The 20,017-nt window shown below is 40.4% G+C and overlaps 1 protein-coding gene across 1 annotated transcript in view; it reads right to left on the reverse strand.

The window, feature by feature from the left end:
* Window positions 1–2,353: 2,353 nt before the first annotated feature.
* The window catches only part of PAWR (pro-apoptotic WT1 regulator), a 199,452-nt gene continuing 181,788 nt past the window's right edge, over window positions 2,354–20,017 (reverse strand). The window contains exons 5-7 of the mRNA XM_019515790.1: window positions 17,062–17,209; window positions 14,335–14,439; window positions 2,354–7,043 (exon numbers count right to left, since the gene is read on the reverse strand). Of these exons, the coding sequence (XP_019371335.1) occupies window positions 6,957–7,043; window positions 14,335–14,439; window positions 17,062–17,209 (340 nt within the window). The 3' untranslated portion in view covers window positions 2,354–6,956. The remainder of the gene's footprint in view (window positions 7,044–14,334; window positions 14,440–17,061; window positions 17,210–20,017) is intronic.

Genomic DNA, 20,017 nt, shown 5'->3' on the forward strand with positions numbered 1-20,017 from the left:
AAAGAGAAGGCTGAGGGGGGATCTTGTGGCCTGTTATAAACTGGTCAGGGGGGATCAGCAGGCATTGGGGGAGTCACTGTTCCCCCGAGCACAGCCAGGAGTGACCAGGAATAACGGTCACAAGCTGGCAGAAGGTACGTTTAGGTTAGATATCGGGAGGCGCTACTTCAGGGTCGGGGTGGCTAGGATCTGGAACCAACTTCCAAGAGAAGTGGTGCAGGATCCTACCCTGGGGGTTTTTAAGAGGAGGCTAGACGAACACCTTGCTGGGGTCGTTTGACCCCAGTACTCTTTCCTGCCATGGTAGGAGGTCGGACTAGATGATCTTCTCAGGTCCCTTCTGACCCTAGAAACTATGAAACTATAAAGGCTCCAAAAAAGAGAAACAATAAAACGAACGAAAACAAACAATCAGGCAAAGAGTTTTCATCATTTTTATGCAAGAACTAACATGTTGGAGTGATAATGTTATAGAGATGGTACTATTTTAGAGAAAGAATTCAAAACATTAAATACAAATACATGCAACATCTTAGCCAACCTGTCTTAAGGGACTTCAGTTTAACATGTATAAAAAATCTGCATTACTAGCTTTGAAGCAGTTTATTAAGATTTGGTCTATTTTTCTGAGACTCAGGACCTTGTCTCACAGTAACTTTAGGTGGCTTCTGGAGTTCTTAACCCGTGGACTGGCTGCACGTGAACACCTTTTAAGTGGCTTAAAGGACTCTGGGCACCGATACACGTGCAATGAGGCTGCTCCGACATACTGTGTGTTGGAGCAGACTCAATCAAGTCTGCTGGAGTGTGGTAATTACTGTGCTCCAGCAGACTCCAGCATCACACGCATCCGAGTCCCTGTGCTGAAAAATGGTGCCGGGGGCACTTTACTTAAAGCTTGTGTGACAAGCTTTGAAGTGCTCCCAGTGCCAGTTTTCAGAGCAGGGCTGCTGATTACATGTGACGGTCCAGGCTCTTTAGAGCACCTCTTGGAGCCACTTTCCCCCCACTCCTCCTGGAGCATGTATACTGTATAAATGCCCTTTTTGTTCGATTTAATGTAACCCGACTTTCAGGATAGGATTATTTCCAATCTGCCTATTTTTGCTACTGTTTTATTTATTGATTGATTTAGCATATGTGGTTTCGGCATACTGTTTCAGCCATCTTAAGGTGAAGTCATCGCCAGTTTTATTAATTTGTGGCCATTCTCTGCAGCTTTTCCTCTGAGGTTGAAGTCTTCCAGCATCCCAGGTGGTAGTGGGCCTGCTGTGCCTTCCACCACTGCTTCCTCTGACCACCTCTGCTTTTGGCAGGAGAGGAACCAGCTGGGTCCAAACAGGGGAGAGAACCGTGTCACTGCCACTGCTTGGACCCAGCTCCACTCTCCAGTGGGAGCAGACTCAGTTGGGTCTGAGCGTGGAAGGGAACCATGTCACTTGGACATGGCTGAGCAAAGCAGACAGAGCAGAGCAGAGCTGGGTTCAAGTGACAGTTTCCACCCTCACCCCTACAAAGCTGGCTCTGCTCCCAATGGGAAACAGAGCCCAGTCTGCGCAATGTGGTTCCCTCTCCCACTAGGACCTGGCTGGCTCTGCTTCAGTCAGGATGATGGCAGGAGGCACTATGGCTTCCAAGAGCTGGGGCTGCAGCACTTGCTCTGCCCTGAGCGAGCAGGGAGCCTGTCCATCCCCTACGCATCAAGCCACTAGTTGTGCAGGTGAGGGGCAATCAGAGGAGGCTTTTTGCCTAAATGTGCGAATTCTCCGCTAAGCTGACCAGCACTAAACTGATTAACACATGTTTGGCTTACAACATAAGGCCTGACACGGCTCTCCGTATCAATGCACATTTTTCCTCCATTTAGTTTGTTTCAGTGTATACACTGGGACAGTTTCCCTTTTTGCAGAGGGAATATGTGCATCCCAAAGGAATGAATGCACCATGAAGTCTGTACAGTCTGTTCATTCAGGGGTAAGGGTGCATTTCATGGGGGAGTTTACACATGGAACAGCTTCCAGCTCTTTCTGTTAAAGGGAAATCATGACTTGGGTCTTGGAAGGTAGAGTGAACGTAGGGAAAGAGTTGATCAGGAGGCTGTAACTGAAGTTTGGAGGGATCAGAACTGTATCACGCAACCAGAGAAGAGTCTTCTTGCGCCTGAATTGATATTTCTAGTTTTCAGTCACTGGGTCTTAACTGGCCATCCAGTATAAAATGATAGAAACTATAATAGCATGTTGTGAACTCCCCAGCTTTGACAAACAAAGCCCACAATTCTTGTATGTGGGTGAATTACTTTTATGCACTTGCTATCAAATCTCCTTTGAAAACAAATAATCCCAAACCTGAATTAAAAATCATTTTGTTTTTATTTTGATAAAAAGGCGCACAGTCTGTATTGTTAGATTAATAGGCATGTTTTTTACCTGCAAAAGTAAGTCTCTCAACATAACTTTAGAAACAGATGTTACCATAAGATAGGAAACAACAGCTGTATCCAATGTTCAAAAATAAAATGGATATTTAGTTCTTAAAATTAGGTGATGTTTCAACTTTTAAAATGCATAAAACTTATATTTTAAAAATGACTGTATATAAAGACTCTGGCTTATGACTATGAAAACATTTTAAATGAAAAACCCAACTATAACAATTTTGCCAGAAAAAAAAATCCCACTTAACCACAGCCCTTGAACAGTATACCAGAAATCCAAAAATAATAGCAACAAAGCTACATCAAAAGAATAATGTACATCTACAGTGGTATGAGAAATGATACACAAATAATGTGATTTACAGTAAGTCAACACATTTTAAAATCACGACTTGATCCAATTATTGCATCTTTAAGTCACGTGTGTCCTGCGTACATATAAGTGGTTTTACATAAATGCTTAAACAAAGAAGTGATCCCTAGGAAGCATTGACACCAAAATTGATTGGGAATTGATTGATCTGTAGTGAAAGTGAAGCTTGCTGTTAATTTACTTGTCCTAGTAGCTAACTTGTACAAATTTCTACTTTGTTTTTGAAAACTTATAATAAAAATATTTTAGCTTTAAAATATTTCCTTCTTGGTGGCTGGTACTGTGAACTGAATCAGTTAAAAAAAAAAATCACTGTTTGCCTGTCAGTTTCTCTTAATGGGAATGGCCATCTTTCTTGTCTGTGACACCAGCAGTTTCGGTTATTAATACTGACGAAAATGTACTGACACAACTGACATCTTCATAAAGATGAGTCCTTGAATTCAAGAAATACTGAGAGGCTGATAGGAAATGCCTACATTTATAAAAAAATCTTATTTGCTTAATTTATGTTCCCAATAATCAGCTACTTGACTGTTACTACTGAGTTATTTGATTACAGAACTTGCTCCAAAATAATAGCTGAAATCTACACTTTGCACCGTGACAGTCAATTTTACAAAGGAATTTGATCTTCAAGAAATCTCTGCACTGCAGTAACACTAGGCAAGCCAAATGCATCTTGATGTAGATTAAAATTGGTTGGCTTTCACTATATGCAAAGTTCTTTATACTGAATGATGTTTATGACAATCAATCACACTACATCTATTTCTCTATATAGCTGAATGAAAAACTATTAGTCTGTTTCATACATTAAGGCTATCTATTCATTTCTTGTTACCAAGAAATCCATTTTAAGGTCACTTAATATCAAATATACTACTCCCCATTTCAAACCACATCTAAAGAAAAATATATACATCTGAACATATAATACAAATCCTCATCATAGAAAGGGGGAAAGTTTGCTTTAAAGATAGAAAAATGCCAATCTGAAAATATAGGCTGTATTTCTGGGGTAATAAAGTACCTCTAGTAGCTGAGGGGTGACTAGCTAATTTTTTTAATGAAAACTAAGTTGCCTGAGTTCTTTTAAAAGGCAATAAATGCATGTGCTGTTCAGTTTCTATCTGGGGAAAAATCCAAATCAGAAATGCATATCATTCATGGAAACAAACCTCAACATGCTGTGTTAAGCTTCAGATCTTTGGATGTAAGCAACAGTACTTGAGAATCACAGAGCTATTGGAGAAATCGCACTGCATTATCAGGACAATATGCAGTTAAAGCCTAGGAACTCATCCACTGTAAAACATGTCATGTGCCATTCATTATGTAAAAATACAGAGAAATGTATATGCTAAGTCTGCAGTTTGGTCCGATTTTTAAGAGATGAATGTTCAGAAATCCCCATGGAATTCATCTGCAAAATCTGTATTAGAATATTAGTGATCCTCCAAACCTCTTGCATGTTATCTTCAATGTAAAAATAGCCAGATCTTAGGAAACATACAACAGTGCATATGAGGTAGGTTTTCACTCTAGGGCTTAACATATTGCTCAGTTTGGATATCCCTGATGTTTAAGTCTTCATAATTTATATTTATTCTTAACAGTCCTGTAGTAAACAGTTGCATTTGAGGAAAAGTCAACCATTCAGGATCCAAAAGAGCATTTTTGCTTGGGCAGTTAATACAATCCCCATAACATTTCTTAGAATAAAAGCTTGCTTTATATTTCAGTTGATTTTAACTATACCCTTGTTAAGTTAAAAGGTAATGGCTAGACAACTGTTAGCAATCTACACAATGTATCATTTTATAGAAAAGGATTAAAAAACTTCTCACAAGAGCCAAACAATACTGCAAGTTACCATAAAGTACTTCAGTGATTGAAATACCTCCTTCCAGAAATCTTACAAGATCTTTGGGGTTATCAGCTAAGGAATATTGGGTCTTCATGGTGCAATTTATGGGAATTTCTAAGATCAGGTTGGGCATTGTAAATGCATATGTACACAGAGGTACATTAATGCTGTCTCATTAGAATATAAAAACCGATGAGAACTACTTAATACACAGAGCAAAAAGAAAACATCCATCATACGAGTAGCAAGTCCTGAATTTAAAATTCAAGAATTGCTTAATACTATTAAACATAAAAAAGTTTCTAATTCAAAAAGAAAGCTGTGGGCAAATGTCAGTACATGGCGAGCCTAACTTATTCATATGTTGACATTTTAAGATACTAAAAGGGAGGGGAAGGTGAGTTGCACCAAAGGCATGCTTTCCAGCTAGAGGCTGAGTGGAGGCTGCTTCCTCACTTCCCCAGGCCCCAGGGCAGCTTGCCAGTAACCCCAATCACTGAGAGCCTGCCCTCTCCTCTGCCAGGACCAGGGGACTAGGCAGGCTGTCAGTCTCCCATGGCAGGCAATGAACTGCTATGTCAATGATAGAGGCGCACTACCTGACAGCTTGCCACCCTCCTAGGGAGACTGATGATGAGAAAAATCATTGCTACCCCTATGACAGACAACACCAGATGCTGACAGCCCCCACCCTGGAGAGCTGTTGCAAGCCCACTGCCCTGGTAGTCTTTTCTGCTACTGGAGTGACAGTTGTCCCCAATGCCTCAGCATCAGCAGCTGCTGTAGCAGGGTCTCCAAACAGCTGCTGCTGTGACAGCTCACTGTGGTGAGCGGAGGTGCAGCTCCAGATTTTGGTGGTCTATAGGAGAATCAGATGCTCTCCATTCCCCCATCCCCGCCCCAGAGCAGAAAGGGGAAGGGAGAATGTGATGTGAGGGGACCAAGAGTCTGCCCCTTTCTCCCCACCCCCCTATAGCACTACATGCACCTGATCACATTACATGTAGAACTATAAAACACAGAGCTGCAGAGAAGTTTCTGTTTCAAACCAGATCATTTCTGGGAAGCTGGTACCATTTTTGTAGTGTCAATCTCTGCTGTGCTGCAGGGGATATGCACGTGTGTCCATTTGACTTTTGCTGCGCCACAAATGTAATGTCTGTCCAAGGCACAACAGAAGTCAATGCTTTATATTCAATGAAAATGCCATCTTGCACCATGAAGTAGTAGTTTTGTTGTAAGTGGCTTAATTTAAGTGAATACGCAAGCTTTTACTCAACCAGGGCTGAATTTTTCTGTATTTCATACATTAAATGTTCTGGAAGGGCCTGAATAATTTATGAAAGTTCCCTTTTAGTGTTAAATACATGAGCAAGTTTTATCACAGCTTTCAAAAGCATTACTCACAGTTATTATGAGCGCTAACAATTTAAAATAGGTAGATTTAAATTATAATTGTTGTAATACTTCTGCAAAAAAGAAAGCTCCAGGCTTTGTTTATGTTCTAAACACACAAAACAAACTTACTATAGGATAGTAAGCTTGCATTTCGCTGTTAAAGCAAAAGCATTGTGATATATTATAGTGCACAACTTAAGTACGGTACTAAAAAACCCTTAACATTAATAATGGTAGGTATTTTATTGAAACAGTTTTTAGAAAACAACTTATCTCCCCTCCCCTAGTATAGAAGAAAAATGCTATACTACCATTGTCAGTCTTTCCAACATAGTAAAAATCTCAACATACAAGATTTTTTGGACAAAACAATCTGCAAAATGTTACACATCAGTAATAAGGCATCTGCACTTTACAGCTGTTTAAACAAAAAGCAAATAGGTCCCAAATATATATATTTTGGATCTATGTAAACAAAGCTTATTTCTATTTTTTCTTTTCATTCAAGAAAAAATATATACCCACATAGACCACAAGTGATCTTGGTGCTCTGATTTTAAAATATTGTGACTTGACAATATATAATCTGAGGATACAAAAACCGAATATAACCATCGTGGATTTAGTATTTTGAAAGACATCAACATTGTTAATTATTCTTGATGTGACAGGTAAGGTTAAAAATCTACACAAATTGATGCCATTTCCTTGAGCAAAATAGAGACCATTATGAAAATAAACATCCATCCGGTTTTCTAGTAATAAATATAAAGACAGTTATTTTAACATACTGCAACATAAGAAGTATTATTATAATATTGACCATAACATACAATCAGTAGTTTTTAAATCTCTCTCCTCACTGAGGCTTGAATCTTCTACCTTGTCAGCTGTCCAACAACTTTTAAGAGTGTCTTATTTTCCTGCTTTAATTGTTCATTTTCATCTTCAATATCATCTAGATCCTTTTGAAAAATAAAGAAGAAAAACACACACTCAGCATTCTTAGGATGTAAAAATGGATCCTTGAATTAATAATCTAAAAGTCTGGGAATTTAAGACACATTTTTTAAAACCAAGAGGTTACAGACAAGGAGGAAGAATTCCTGGTTTACATAATCTACATTTCCAAAGGACTAATAAAAGAAAAACAGTTGACATTCATGTTTTCTAATACTACTAGCATTACAACACATTGGGCGCAACTACACGTGCCCCTGACTGCGCAATTGGTACTGCTCAGTCCCAGCAGCACACGGGTCGTTTTCAACCCTACTGTGCAGTAGCAACCAGCTACTGGGCAGTAGCGGCAGCATCACAGTAAGTGGCCGAGGCACTATGTCGCTGAAGTGATGAGCTATGTCACTGTAGCTTGTTGCTAAGGGGACACAGTGTCTCACGTAGACGTGCCCATTAATACTGAATTCCCAGGTGCAAACTTCCTCAGAATAGAAATAGACCATAAACATTGAAAATATAACAGAAACAAATACATCAAAAAGCCAGAAGAGAATAGATATGATTAACTTACCAGGTCACTACTTGGATGCATTAATGAGATATTGGTATTTTCATTCCCCAAACTATGTCTGTATGTTTACACATATTAAATATAGATTATGTAGCTTATTGTTTCAATAATTTATAATTTAAGTTCAGCATCAGCAGTTCTCATGAAAAATCTGACTTGTGTCGCTATTAGAAACAAATTAAAAAAAAACCATCTCAGGCTCTGTTCAAAGTGTTGATTAAAGTTAGATTGATAAGTTCCTGAATTATAAATATGGTTAGGTTTCTTCTAATGCGAGAAAAAAATTAAGGTTATTACAGGCCACAAACTAATGCTCTAAGAACAGCAACCATCCATAAATGTGGCATTTAAAATGTGCCACATTTCATTTTTACTTCTCCCCCTGTGCTATCCTTCTGTTTGTCCTGCCATGAAATTAAATGAAAAACAGTGCAGCTGCATCTCACCTGTTGTGGTTAATAATTACCTTAGCTGCCTTTCAGTTCATTTTTGCTATAACTGTGGGGGGAGAAAGAAAAAGAAGAAGAGAGAAAAGAAATGACAAAGGGATGATAGTGTAAAATGTTAGGAGAAAAGATATTGGAAATACTGTGTTGGAAGTGGGAAAAGCCTGGTGAAGGAGACAGGGCAGATATGAGATAAGAGGTTCTGGCTGCTTTGGAGTGAAAGCCTGCAAATCAGAAGGAGGGAAATCACCCTTTCTCCAACTCCCTTAGATTTTAAACAATTAATTAACATAATGATAACACACATTTGCTTGCTTTTTTCTGGTGTGTTCATTCCAGAAGCTGGGAGTTGGAGCTTAGCTGTGACATCAATAGAAGTCCTACCCTGCCAATCAAAAACATGGCTTTAGCTGCAGGTGCCCAAAGCCACACTGCAGTCCCTTTGCAATTCTTCCTTAGTTTATTTTTTTTCCTATTTTTTGTTGTAAATGTAGCAGATAATACAGAACGTTTTACTTACTACTAGACTGTGTTACTTGTCTAACAATAGAGGTCAAAATATAGTTGCCTTCCCAGCAAAAGAGATTTAATTAAGGTTTAATATAAACCTGACATTTCATCATGTATATTATGATATATAAACATGGTCACTTGAATTTACTGGTTACAATAGTATATGATTCTATTATTTTAAGCAATGCAGACTGCTTTCACTATTAGGAAGCCCGTGCCAGCAAAAGATATATTGGGTAAATTGTAAAGAAGTACCTTTCCAATAAAATGACTTAAATTTAGCTCTTGTTTTTCATTGTTTTATGCTTAAACTTGCTTTAACTAAATGGATAGATAACTGAATTTTGGCCTGTTAGAACCATCTGTTTTAAGGCCTTTGGACAAAAATATTTTAAATTTACCTAAAAATAAAATAGGATGATATTGTGGAATGTGGATGCTGCAAAAATAACATTCCAAAGATTGCTAGAAGTATGAGGTACTTGAATACAATCCAGTAATAACAACCGGCTGCAGTTTAAATATCTAAAGAAATAATGGATTCACATATGTAGGTGATTTTTACCACTTCAGAATGTAAAAGTTTCTTATCAAGAACTGCATTCTGGGTTTAAATTAATGCTTATTACTGAAAGAGTAAGTGGCAGAGAAGTTTAGGTTTCACATACCAATAAGGAAAAATGACTACATAACTGACACTAATAGGATTGCAAATCCTCACTGGATATGCTCTCTCCAAACACACAACTTTAATTACAGTAATAACTCAGTGAGGTCAGTGGTGACCAACTCCCAACTATTTCAAAACTGAACTAAGATAACAAACATTTTGATGTCTCCAAATGACTTTCCTTTCAGATATCTGTATACCTTATGAACCATTTTATCCCTTACTTTTAAAAAAGGTAGCAGACGTGCATCAAATATCTTATTCATTTGGAATGAAACAATGCTATTTACAAGTGGTCTTTTCCAGTGGCTGTCAGCATAAGAGCACCTTATGTCTGGAAACTTTATTGTGACCTGCTTCCTTTCAGTCAAAACTTTGGATTAAAATATTAAAATGTACTTAATTTATCAAAATATATTAAGCATTGTTTTTTTAAAAAAAAATATTTACTTAGCAATGACTAGAACATAGAAAAGAGCCTTTTATACTCATAAAGGTTCACCAATGATGTCGATAGACCAGGGGCGGGCATAGTCCAGCCTATTGGCTGGATTCGGCCCATGGCAGACTCCATTTCCCAGCAGCATGTGCCCATGTCATTATAGCCAGTTTTCACGGAGACCCCAAAAAGGGTTGGGCTGTGATAGCACGGCACCAGAGTTTCCGCGGAGACTCACCAAAGCAACACTGGCAGGGTGCGGGGCTGGGCAGGGAGCTGCTCTGGGGCAGGGATTTTGCAGCACTGACAGCATGGGCCGGACCTGGGGCAGAGCTGTGATCCCTGCCTGAGGTGTGAGGACAACGGGGCAGAACCATGAGCTGCTCCCTCACGCCCTTGCCTGGAGCACGCAGGCAGTAGATCGCAGTTCTGCCCAGCTCCAGACCATGCTGTCAGTGCTGCAAAATCCCAGCCCCAGCTCCAGAGCAGCTCACCACCCAGCCATGTGCCCTGCCAGCGCAGCTTGGGCAGGTCTCCATGTAAACTCTGGCCCCATGCTGTCATGGCCATGTCCCTCCTGTTGTCTTCATGCAAACCGGGCACAGCGATGTTGGCACAGGCTGCTGAGAAACGGAGTCCGCCCCCCGGACGGATCCACCATTTTGCCCACCCCTCAGCTAGACTGATGAAAACTTCTCAAAGTGGCACCTGTCTGAATGCAAGCCGACAGCCCATCGTTACAGCTCGGACTGTTTGGAGAGGCGACCAATAACACATTAGGCATTATAACAATAAGGTTCTTTTCACCACTTCGCTAGGGCCTGATTAACAACAGGGCTTTGTGGAAGAGAACAAAGTAGGGAAATAGCGCAAATATATAGAGCTCAGAAGAACTCCAGATGCTGGTAAGGAACATTCACTACTCTGAGTTGGCTGCTGCACATCCATGTTTGGTTAAGATGAAAAAACAGCTATCATGCTATTATTTAAGAGAAAGCCAGTGAATCAGTTTGTTTTTAAGAGAGTCTACAAGAAATGGAGGCAGCCTTAAGGACATGAAGGTCAGTAATTTTCCTAACTGATATGAATCTGATAAAGAGAACCTTGATACAGAGATGGAAAGGGGAAACATTGTCCCTTAGGTTTAAAGGAAGCAAATGATGAAATTGAGATCTAATGCTTCTGTAGCACATAGTCAATCACCTATCCTTTTACTAAGCATGGACAGTAGGGCTGTGCAAAAAAACATCATTTCACTTTGACATCCGTTTCACTGTTTCAAAGGGACGGTGTTTCATTTAATCATTTTGTTTCATTTTGAAGCACTGTCCTGTTCCGTTTTGTCAAAACTGTTTCACTGTTTTGACAAGTTTCAACATTTTGCCCACAGGTTATAATGGGGAATCCTAAAAATGCCTAAAACTTCATCATTTCTTGCCTGATTTGGATGAAAATTGTAAGGATGGTAGAGCCTTCTCAGGGCATGAAGCCTGCCAAGTTTCAAGGAGATAGGTGCAGAGGTTTCTGGGTAACTGAACCTCAAACTGTTCAAAGCAAAAGTCCAGAAACTTGCCGGCAGTGGCAGCCTCCTCTCATCTGGCGTGCAGATCTGGAAGTCTGCACCTTCAGGAGGGCGGCAGGGCTGTGCTGGACTCCTCCCGGGGGTGTGAGCTCCCAGATCTGAACACTGGATAAGAGAAGCACTGAAGAAGATTGCTGCTGCCACCTGGGACTCCTCTCATCCAGCGCGCAGATCCGGGAGTTTGCACCCCCGAGAGGAGTGTGGCACAGCCCAGCAGCTCTCCGCTTCAGGCGAGGAGGGTCAGGCTGCCTCTCCCACATGGGACTGGCACTGGGCACGAGCTGCGCCCAGTACTGGACAAGATTGCTGCTGCCGTCTGTCCCAGGCGGCTGCAGCAGCATGAGTCTCCTCTCATCCGGCACGCAGATCCAGGGGCTCACAACCCTGGGAGGAGTCCAGCACAGCCCAGCAGCCCACTCTTGCCACAGCACTTCCTGGTCAGACCCTGCACAATGTCTCCTGGAAACAGGCATGTGGTAAAGATGGAAATGTCTCACACCCTACTGGCTTTTCAAATAACCCTAACAGGAGCAGAAGCATGCGCACACGTGCCACAACCCTTTCCAGTTGTTCTGTGAACAAGGCATGTGAGGCACTTTTACTTGCAGTGCTGTGGCTGCAACATCATTCATAGCACTCTGGGATGCCACATCCCAGTTGAGAAATACTGGTTTAAGCTGCTCTTAAACTGTTTAAGCTGTTCATAAAACACGGACCAAATTGAACCTTTGTAAGGTAGATTCAGCATGCGGGCCATAGGCTGCCGACCCCTGCCCTATATTAACAAGGTTTCTGAAAAAACTAAATAAATACTGTTTTATGTTACACTTTATATTCAGCAGGAATTGCTGTCAGCCCTAGTTTAATGCAGAAGTAGTACAGTTCCAAGGACTTACAGTACAAACAAGGGTCCTAAGACATCTCTATTCAGCTTCATGAATTTCTCATGCCAACAGGAATAATCTTTTCCACTTATGGTCACAGCAGGAAAGGGCTGACTGTTTCTTAGAGGTCAACAAACCACTTGAACTCGTGAAATAGCAGTGGTCAGATCTCCAATGCCCAGGCTGAATCTGACTCCTCCGTTGAGGTAAGTGGCATGACTTGTACAGTTTGGCAATTTTCCCATGAGTACTAACTTCCCTGGACAGAACTGAACTAGGACTCTGTCTCTGTATTCCCCCAGTTTGGGGACAAATAGAAGAAGGTACAGAGAGAAAAAAATCCTCTTTAAATGTAGCTGTCTTCAAGATGGACAGAGAATCTATTGTTGTCCTTGAAGAAAAGAGAATCTACTGCTGCCCTGGAAGAGAACTCACAGTGGTTTGTGTTTTGTCTTGTTGCAAACCTCCTCCCCTTCCCAAACCTCAACCCCACGATTCCTCACTATCTATTCATGTTCGTCATATTGATTCCTGCCTAGTTTGCCCAATGTTGCCCTTTCCCACCAGGTGGACAACCATGGCATAATAGCAGAGGGCTATGCAAGACTCCCTTAGAGCAGGGGTTGGCAGCCTATGGCCTCTAGAGATCCAGCCTGGACCGCTTCAGTGGTGGCAGCCAGATCCTAGTGACAGCCCTGTGAGAAGGATTCTGAGACACAGTTGTGAGAGGATAGGTAGCCAAACAATTCCCAGAATTGAGAGCTCTCTGGGGAATGCAACTGCATGCTTTAAAAAACAGGTACTAAGCAGGAGAGAAATTACAGTTAAAACTGGTTTGGCTCCATCAAATACAGAACCTTCAAACAGCCCACAGGTTGAATAATTTTATTTTTGCTTAGATCAATAAGGCTTCCTCTTCTCTTGTGCTGCTACTGGAGCTGAGTTAGTACTACAGTTCCTGCTGTAGAGAAAAGGGAGAGAAAGGTAAAAAGCACTGGTTTTGGTAATATAAAGAAGGCTTGACTCAAGTTAGAGGTCTGAAAGAAGTTAGGGGCTCTGCCACTAGACTTTCTGTGGTGCTGTATTAGTGACAATGGAGGGCTCGCTGGCATGCCTTAATGTGAAAAAAAATAACTGCACCTACAGCATATGCATTGCCATGATCCCCCAAGTACTATGTGCCTTGTCTATTCCCATAGGGACAATCCTCTGTTTCTGTGCAAGTCCTTCATGATTCTGTGCAAGTCCTACTGCTAATTGTAATGATGCTGTTTCTTCATTCAGTCCCAAACACAACACTGTTCTTTAATTTCTCCAGCAGTTATTCATTCCCTGAGCAGAGCCTTTGCTCAACTGTGAGGTCCTCCGTGTAAGGCCAAGTCTCAAAAAGAAGACCTAATTATTTCTACCAAGAGTGAGACCTTACAACAACTGTTACTAGACTCCCCAGATGCCACAGGCAAACTGAAAGATGTTCCAAAAGAATGCCTGGCTACAGATGGATCTTTGGCAATAAATGCTTTGCCTAATTGTGCATCGAACTCCTGGAAGACTGTTTCAGGCTTAACACTAGGAAAAACTTCTTCACAGTCAGGGTGTCCAGACTGTGGAATAAACTCCCTCCAGAGGTGGTGCAGTCACCTACCCCGGAAATCTTCAAGAGACTGGATGGTCACCTTGCTGGGGTCACCTAACCCCATTTGATTTTCCTGCCTAGTTCAGGGGAGCTGGACCCGATGATCTTGGGAGGTCCTTTCCAGCCCCTTACATTCTATGAATTGTACTCACAATCTTACTTCCAGCCCCTTATAATCTATGAACCTAATCTTCAAGAAAGCCACGAAGTCTGTGTTGCTCTTGGGGAGGACACTAGAAACAATGAAGTCTAATTGTACCTTAACTTAAGACTGGACACATAAAGCACCTATGCACAAGTGTGGAGCCTGCCCTGACACACTGGAATTCCAGCTCAGTTAATCAAGTCTGCTGAAGTGTGGCAATTGCTACGCTCCAGCAACCTCCTAAGTCTTGTTTAAATTTTCAGCAAGGGGGCACAAAACACACAAAACAGAAATACCCAATTTCTTGCCTATTTCCCCAAAAGAATAAATGACGTTGGGAACAATAAGAAGAGGTGGGAAATTTGGAGGCTCTTCTCATCTTGGGGTAACACATAACAAAATATGCTTACTCTGTTTAATAAATCGATTTCTTCCTTCAGCTTCCCAATCAGTTCCTCCTTGTCTTGTGTCATCTTCACTAATCTCACATTTTCTTGTTTCTCCTTTGCTAGTTCCTGTAAATTATATTAACAGTATTAAAATTAGTTTTTAAGAAACAGTTTTTAGTTTGCTCTAAAAGGAAAAGTTTGCTTTTATCCTGAAATGTCTTTTCTTCAGATATTCAAGTCTGCAGATCCTGAGTCTTCAGGCCACTGCACCCCAAAGACCAGACAGGTCTGTTAAGTCTAGAACAAAACTCTGATAAGCCACTAGTGTGATAAACTTCCAGACCTGACATTAACAAGTATGTCACTTAAGCGCTAAACCCACAAGGTGACCTGAAAAGTATGTAAGTGAAAATATTAGCTACTAATGTTACTACACTGATGTGCACCAGAGAAGGCAGAATTTTATCCAAGAATTATGAGCCACAGAACTGTTTTACTAAATTGAACTACAAAGGATTGAAGACTCATTGAAGGATCTGTGGGCTTAGATAGGAGAGAGAAATAAAAGTCTGTCATATGAACAGTAAACTGACACACAAACATTACGAATCCAGTAAATCAGGCTTCAGGGGCCACGTTCTATTCCATTTTGCTCAAATCCTAAAATTCCATTAATGTTTCTACTTTTATAATACACTGTCATTTGACCCTTAAGACCGAATCACAAAAATTATAGAAGAGGAGAACCCACCCACCTTTTGTACTAACAGTTTTTTTTAGGGACTCAAGTAAAGTGGAATAGACTTATGTGTAAGCTCTAGAGGTGCACCGATACATTGGTCCCATATCAGATCAGCACAGATATAAGACAAATTGGCAGCATCAGAAATTAGCTTTTTTTTAAGCTGATATGGCCGATAATGTGGCTGATAAATACCTCATGCATGTATGAAGCCACCGCACAATACACATTGTGGAAAACAGACGGGTCCAGCTGGTAAGTATGTTGTAAGGGAAGGGGCATGAGTGGTGCAGATTGAGGTCCCATCAGTGAGGGAGGGAGTGAAGCTGGGGCTGGAGTAGGGTGCGGGATGGAGCAGTGAGTGGCTCATTCAGGGGGCATGGGGAGGGGGTAACGGCTCCTGCTGCTGCACACACCCCGAGAGGGCACAGGGGGGCATGTGCCCCTGGATTTGTATGTGGGGCGAGGGCGGGCTGCCACTGCGGGCTGGGGCCAGGGTGGTGCTGAGATCTTCTTGGTGGGGGGCTGAGCCAGGGCTGTGCTCAGAGCAGGTGGTGGCAGCACTGGGAGCGGGGCTACAGTGAATTTTGGGGTCGCTGCAGCCCCTGGTGTAGTCCTGCTCCCAGTGCTGCCACCACCCACCCCAAGCGCAGCCTGGCCCAGCCCCCCACCAGGAAAAGCATGGCGCTGCCCCAGCCCCAGACTATAGCTGCAGCCCACGCCTTGCCCCATGAGCTGATCCAGAGGCACACGCCCCTCCATGCCCTCCCAGGGTACGTACAGTGGTGGGAGCCACCCCATGCCCCGCAAACGAGCTGCCTGTGGCTCCAGCCCATGCTAAGCCCTGGCTGTGCAGCCTCCTCCCCCGTCCAGCCCCACTCCCTCCTTAACCTCAGGGACCTCCATCCACCCTTTCCCACTCCCCTTTCCTCCCCCCTCGCCCCTTCCCCCACAACAGACTTACCAGCCAGACCAGCCATATCAGCAATCGGATCAGTATCAGCTGATATGGCTTGTTAAAAATTGACCATTGGTATTGGCCCCAAAAATCTCAGACCCGGATCTATTTATGAGCCTAATAGGTTAAATAAAAAAACCTATTTAAACTCTCTCCTTCCTCTTCCCTTTGTTTTGGCTGTAGGTTATTCTGGAAAAAGGCAGATTTGGAAAGGAAGTATACAGGGCAAGTTCAGTTATATCAGGCTTCCCTATTAAATCAAAAAGGAAAAAAAGAAAGAAAAAGAAAAAAGAAAGTATAAGTGCTTTTCAGTAATTTATTTCCAAACTTTCCAAAACCAGGTCTTCCTTGAGCAGGAAGGAACATTTACTTACCAACCCTCATCCACCAAGAGGCAAAAGTATTTGGCAGGCTATATACATGAATAATTTCAGAGGGAGCAAGGAAGGCCAGGAATAAAGCTGGATAACATTTTTTCAGCAGAAACTGTTTTTTGATAAAAAATGTAGATTCAAAAACAGAACCGTTACACAATTACACACTGGTTTCTAGAAAATAGCTTAAAATATGGCGAAAATCCTTGTAAATTACTTCAAAATGCTCGAAATATTAATTGAATGTTTTATTCTGAGGCACCGAATTCAAACTGTGAATTCTAAGTGATAAATTCAAACCAAAATTAATTTAATTAATACACAAAGATGGAAAAAATCCTTTAAAAAGTCTTCCATTTGGGTCATTCTGCAACAACTGTTTCTGTGAACTGTCAGTAAACTGAAAAAAATGAGTTATTCAGAACTTAGACTATGTTTCATAGTCTAAGAAGTGAACAGATCTGATAGGATCACCTTTAGTATCACTCCCTTATATATTAAAATGAGAATTTAACATCTGCGATAATAAAAATGTCAATGTGATTCTGCATACTTTTTTTATTCATAAAGAGCTGACAGTACTTTAAATATGATCACTTGATACTTATCATCTTTCCAGTGAATTTAAAAAGATATTTCACTTTGCAACTAAAACATCATAGGTTTGTATTTACCCTTTCAAGTTCTTCAATTCTCTTTTCCAAAACAGTGTTTGGTACAGAGCTCCCAGAAGAATTTGCATCCCTGCTGCATCTGCTATATCCTGTCCTGTCGGTTCGGGAATATCGATTTGGGACGTCATCTTCAGGTGCATTAGTTGTGCTGTATAGGTAAGATTTAGCTTATTAACATGCCTTAGTCTAAGATATTAAACATATTTTTAACAAATATTACCTGTATTGTTAATGTTTCTAACTGTGTTTATATTCTTTTTCAGATGTCATCATATTCATTTCAAATTGAATATTTTTCAAATTAAGTATCAGTATCTTAAAGGCAACCTCAATAAAACTTACCTTTCATTTTGTCTTTAGTTAAAGAGGTGTTCAAATTGATACCAAAACAAAAACCCCAACAAAAAACAAAAAGCCAACCAGCTAAACCCTGTAAGTTCTACCACGGAGATCTATCTGCCTTGGTCAGAGGCTAAGGCGAATGGAATTCATCAGTTAAACAAAGGCTTTGATATCTTAGACAGCATATGATCTGAAGCCTCTGAATCAGAGTACTACAAAAAAGGCAATTTGTTCTTTTGGAAAAGTGCATGTGCCTTGTGCAATGAGAGTCCCAAAGACGGGGATCCCCTGTCTCACTGTTTAGAGTGAGACTGAGGGAAGCTATCTGAGGGTGACCCTTAACTAAGGATGTCCGTATGATTTTGATGTGTGAGGAAAAGGCCAAGAACGTGTAAGGATTTGAAGGTATCTACCTGTGATAAGGAGAAAACACTGCACAAAGAAGTTAATGTATAAGCTAAAGCTAACACCTGAGTCCCTAAAGGTAATGTAGCAAATATTTCTGTAGATAACAAAACTGAGACATGAACAAAGATGTTTTAAAGGGTATTATAAAGAAGTAATATAGCGTACTCATATACTTTAGCCCTGCATTCCCCAGTACTATTTGCATGTGTACGTATTTATGGTGGTTTATCCCACCAGAGATGCAATGTTCTATCAATTTTGGAACCTCAGTATGATCTACTACTGTTATCAGCAGAAATAAGTCTCAACTTTGCTCCATCATTAGCAACTCTGTTTCTCAACTCACTCACCTATTCAGTATCTCATGGAAAAAATTATAAAAAAAACCTGTGTTTACAAATTGGTTGAAAATGTATAATTTATAAAAATATATATCAAAGAATTTCCTACTACCTGTGAAACTAGAATTCATGACTGATACCAAAACAAAATACTAATCTAGAAATTAAGTTCCAGTTTTTAGCTTTACTGTATTAGCATTTGTATCTTTTATTGGGTCCCCAAAATACCAACTTGTATAGTATGAGTATGGCATACTACAGGGGCTGCAATAAATTTCAACTTATTAAAACTACTTGGATTGTTTATCATTACATATCAGTTCAACTTTTTATATTTTCTCAGTTACCAAAAAAATTACCCCCTAGAAACAAATCTGAAAAACCTGAGTGCAAGGTCTTTAAGCTTGAGATAAGGGATTTTATATATTTAATAAGAGACAGGTTTCATATAAGTAATACCTATAATTAAAAACACAATGTATTCAAGACAAAACAAACAAAATAAGAGATACATTGACTTGAATTCAAAAAAGAAGGTTCAGCATTAAGAATCGGTGTCATAAACTAGTTTCATAAATGGGTTAAAATATGAAGGACACACAAATAAGTATTCTCTGTGTCAGAACTCTTCACAAACTAAACTCAGGGTATAGACAGATGTAACAACAGTATCAGCACCAAAAGTACTCTGTACAGCTTGTTATGATGTAACTGTTATTTGTAGTTTGTTTCATTTAGGGTTAAAATTAGTTTTGTAGCTTGTATGTAGTGCTACAGCAACATGCAGATGAATAGTAACAGCATAACAGTGGATGTGCATTCCTGTGCTTTAATTCCTCCTCCCCTTTTAAAGCTGTTAAATGTAATATCTGTCCATAACCTCAGTCTCCTGACAAACAAAGACACCATAAGGGAATCTAAGAGAATGGGTATTATCAGAACAGATACCCAATGCAGCTACATGTTTAGTTATGATTAAGAGACAATATTATAATCAGCTCTTCAGTAGCCTGTAGTTGCTGCTTCATAACGAGAATGGGTGGTCATTCACAATGCACAGTCTCAAGTAAAAAAATTAATGGAAGTGGTAAATTAGAAAGCTTTATGTCCTGGCAGGAATATTAGGAATCCTTCAGCTTCCTAATCCCACCGCAGAAGGTTCCTTGCCTAACCCTCACCTGCCAGGGAGGGAAAGGAAGAAGAAGAGGGGAAGGGAAGGGAAGGCTAGAACCTTTCCAACAACCTTCCAACTGCAAATCAGAAATCATGCAGCTGAAGTATGCATGTGTTGGGTTTCTAGGGTACTTTGAAAAGGATTTCAACATATCACCACTACACTATGCCATATTTCCTTTGAAAACATATCTATGGATGTGATTAGCATGCTCCTTGAACAGCCATTCACTTTATAATTCTAGAAAATCCTGCTTGACAATGTGAAAATCTAAATGGATATAGTGCAAAACAAAAGCAAGCATAATTTGGTGCAAAAAACAGCTTTTCAAGGATATAAGCACTGGTTTGCTTCAGTATGTGTGAGGTTCCAAGACATACTGACACAATTGTAAGGAATTTTGTAGCTTAATGGTATTACCATATTTAGCACTGTTTACTCTTCATTTGAAGGGCCTTTTTTTATATATCTTTCCTAACACCGGATATGCATGTTGCAACACAACAGAACAGAAATATTTTAGTTTAACTCCATAACTCCTAAAAGCTTTAAAAAGAGGTATTTTTCCCTGTTTTATATACTGAAATCCAGGGGGCCCTATGGAGTACTACAAATCCAGTATGCTCAATCTTCTCATTCAATTGTGATTTTTCTTTCTTTCTTTCTTTCTTTTTTTTTTTTTTTTTTTTTT

The sequence above is a fragment of the Gavialis gangeticus genome, unplaced genomic scaffold (genome assembly GCF_001723915.1).
Source record: "Gavialis gangeticus isolate Ggan-Ray unplaced genomic scaffold, GavGan_comp1, whole genome shotgun sequence".
NCBI classification, from domain to species: Eukaryota; Metazoa; Chordata; order Crocodylia; family Gavialidae; genus Gavialis; species Gavialis gangeticus.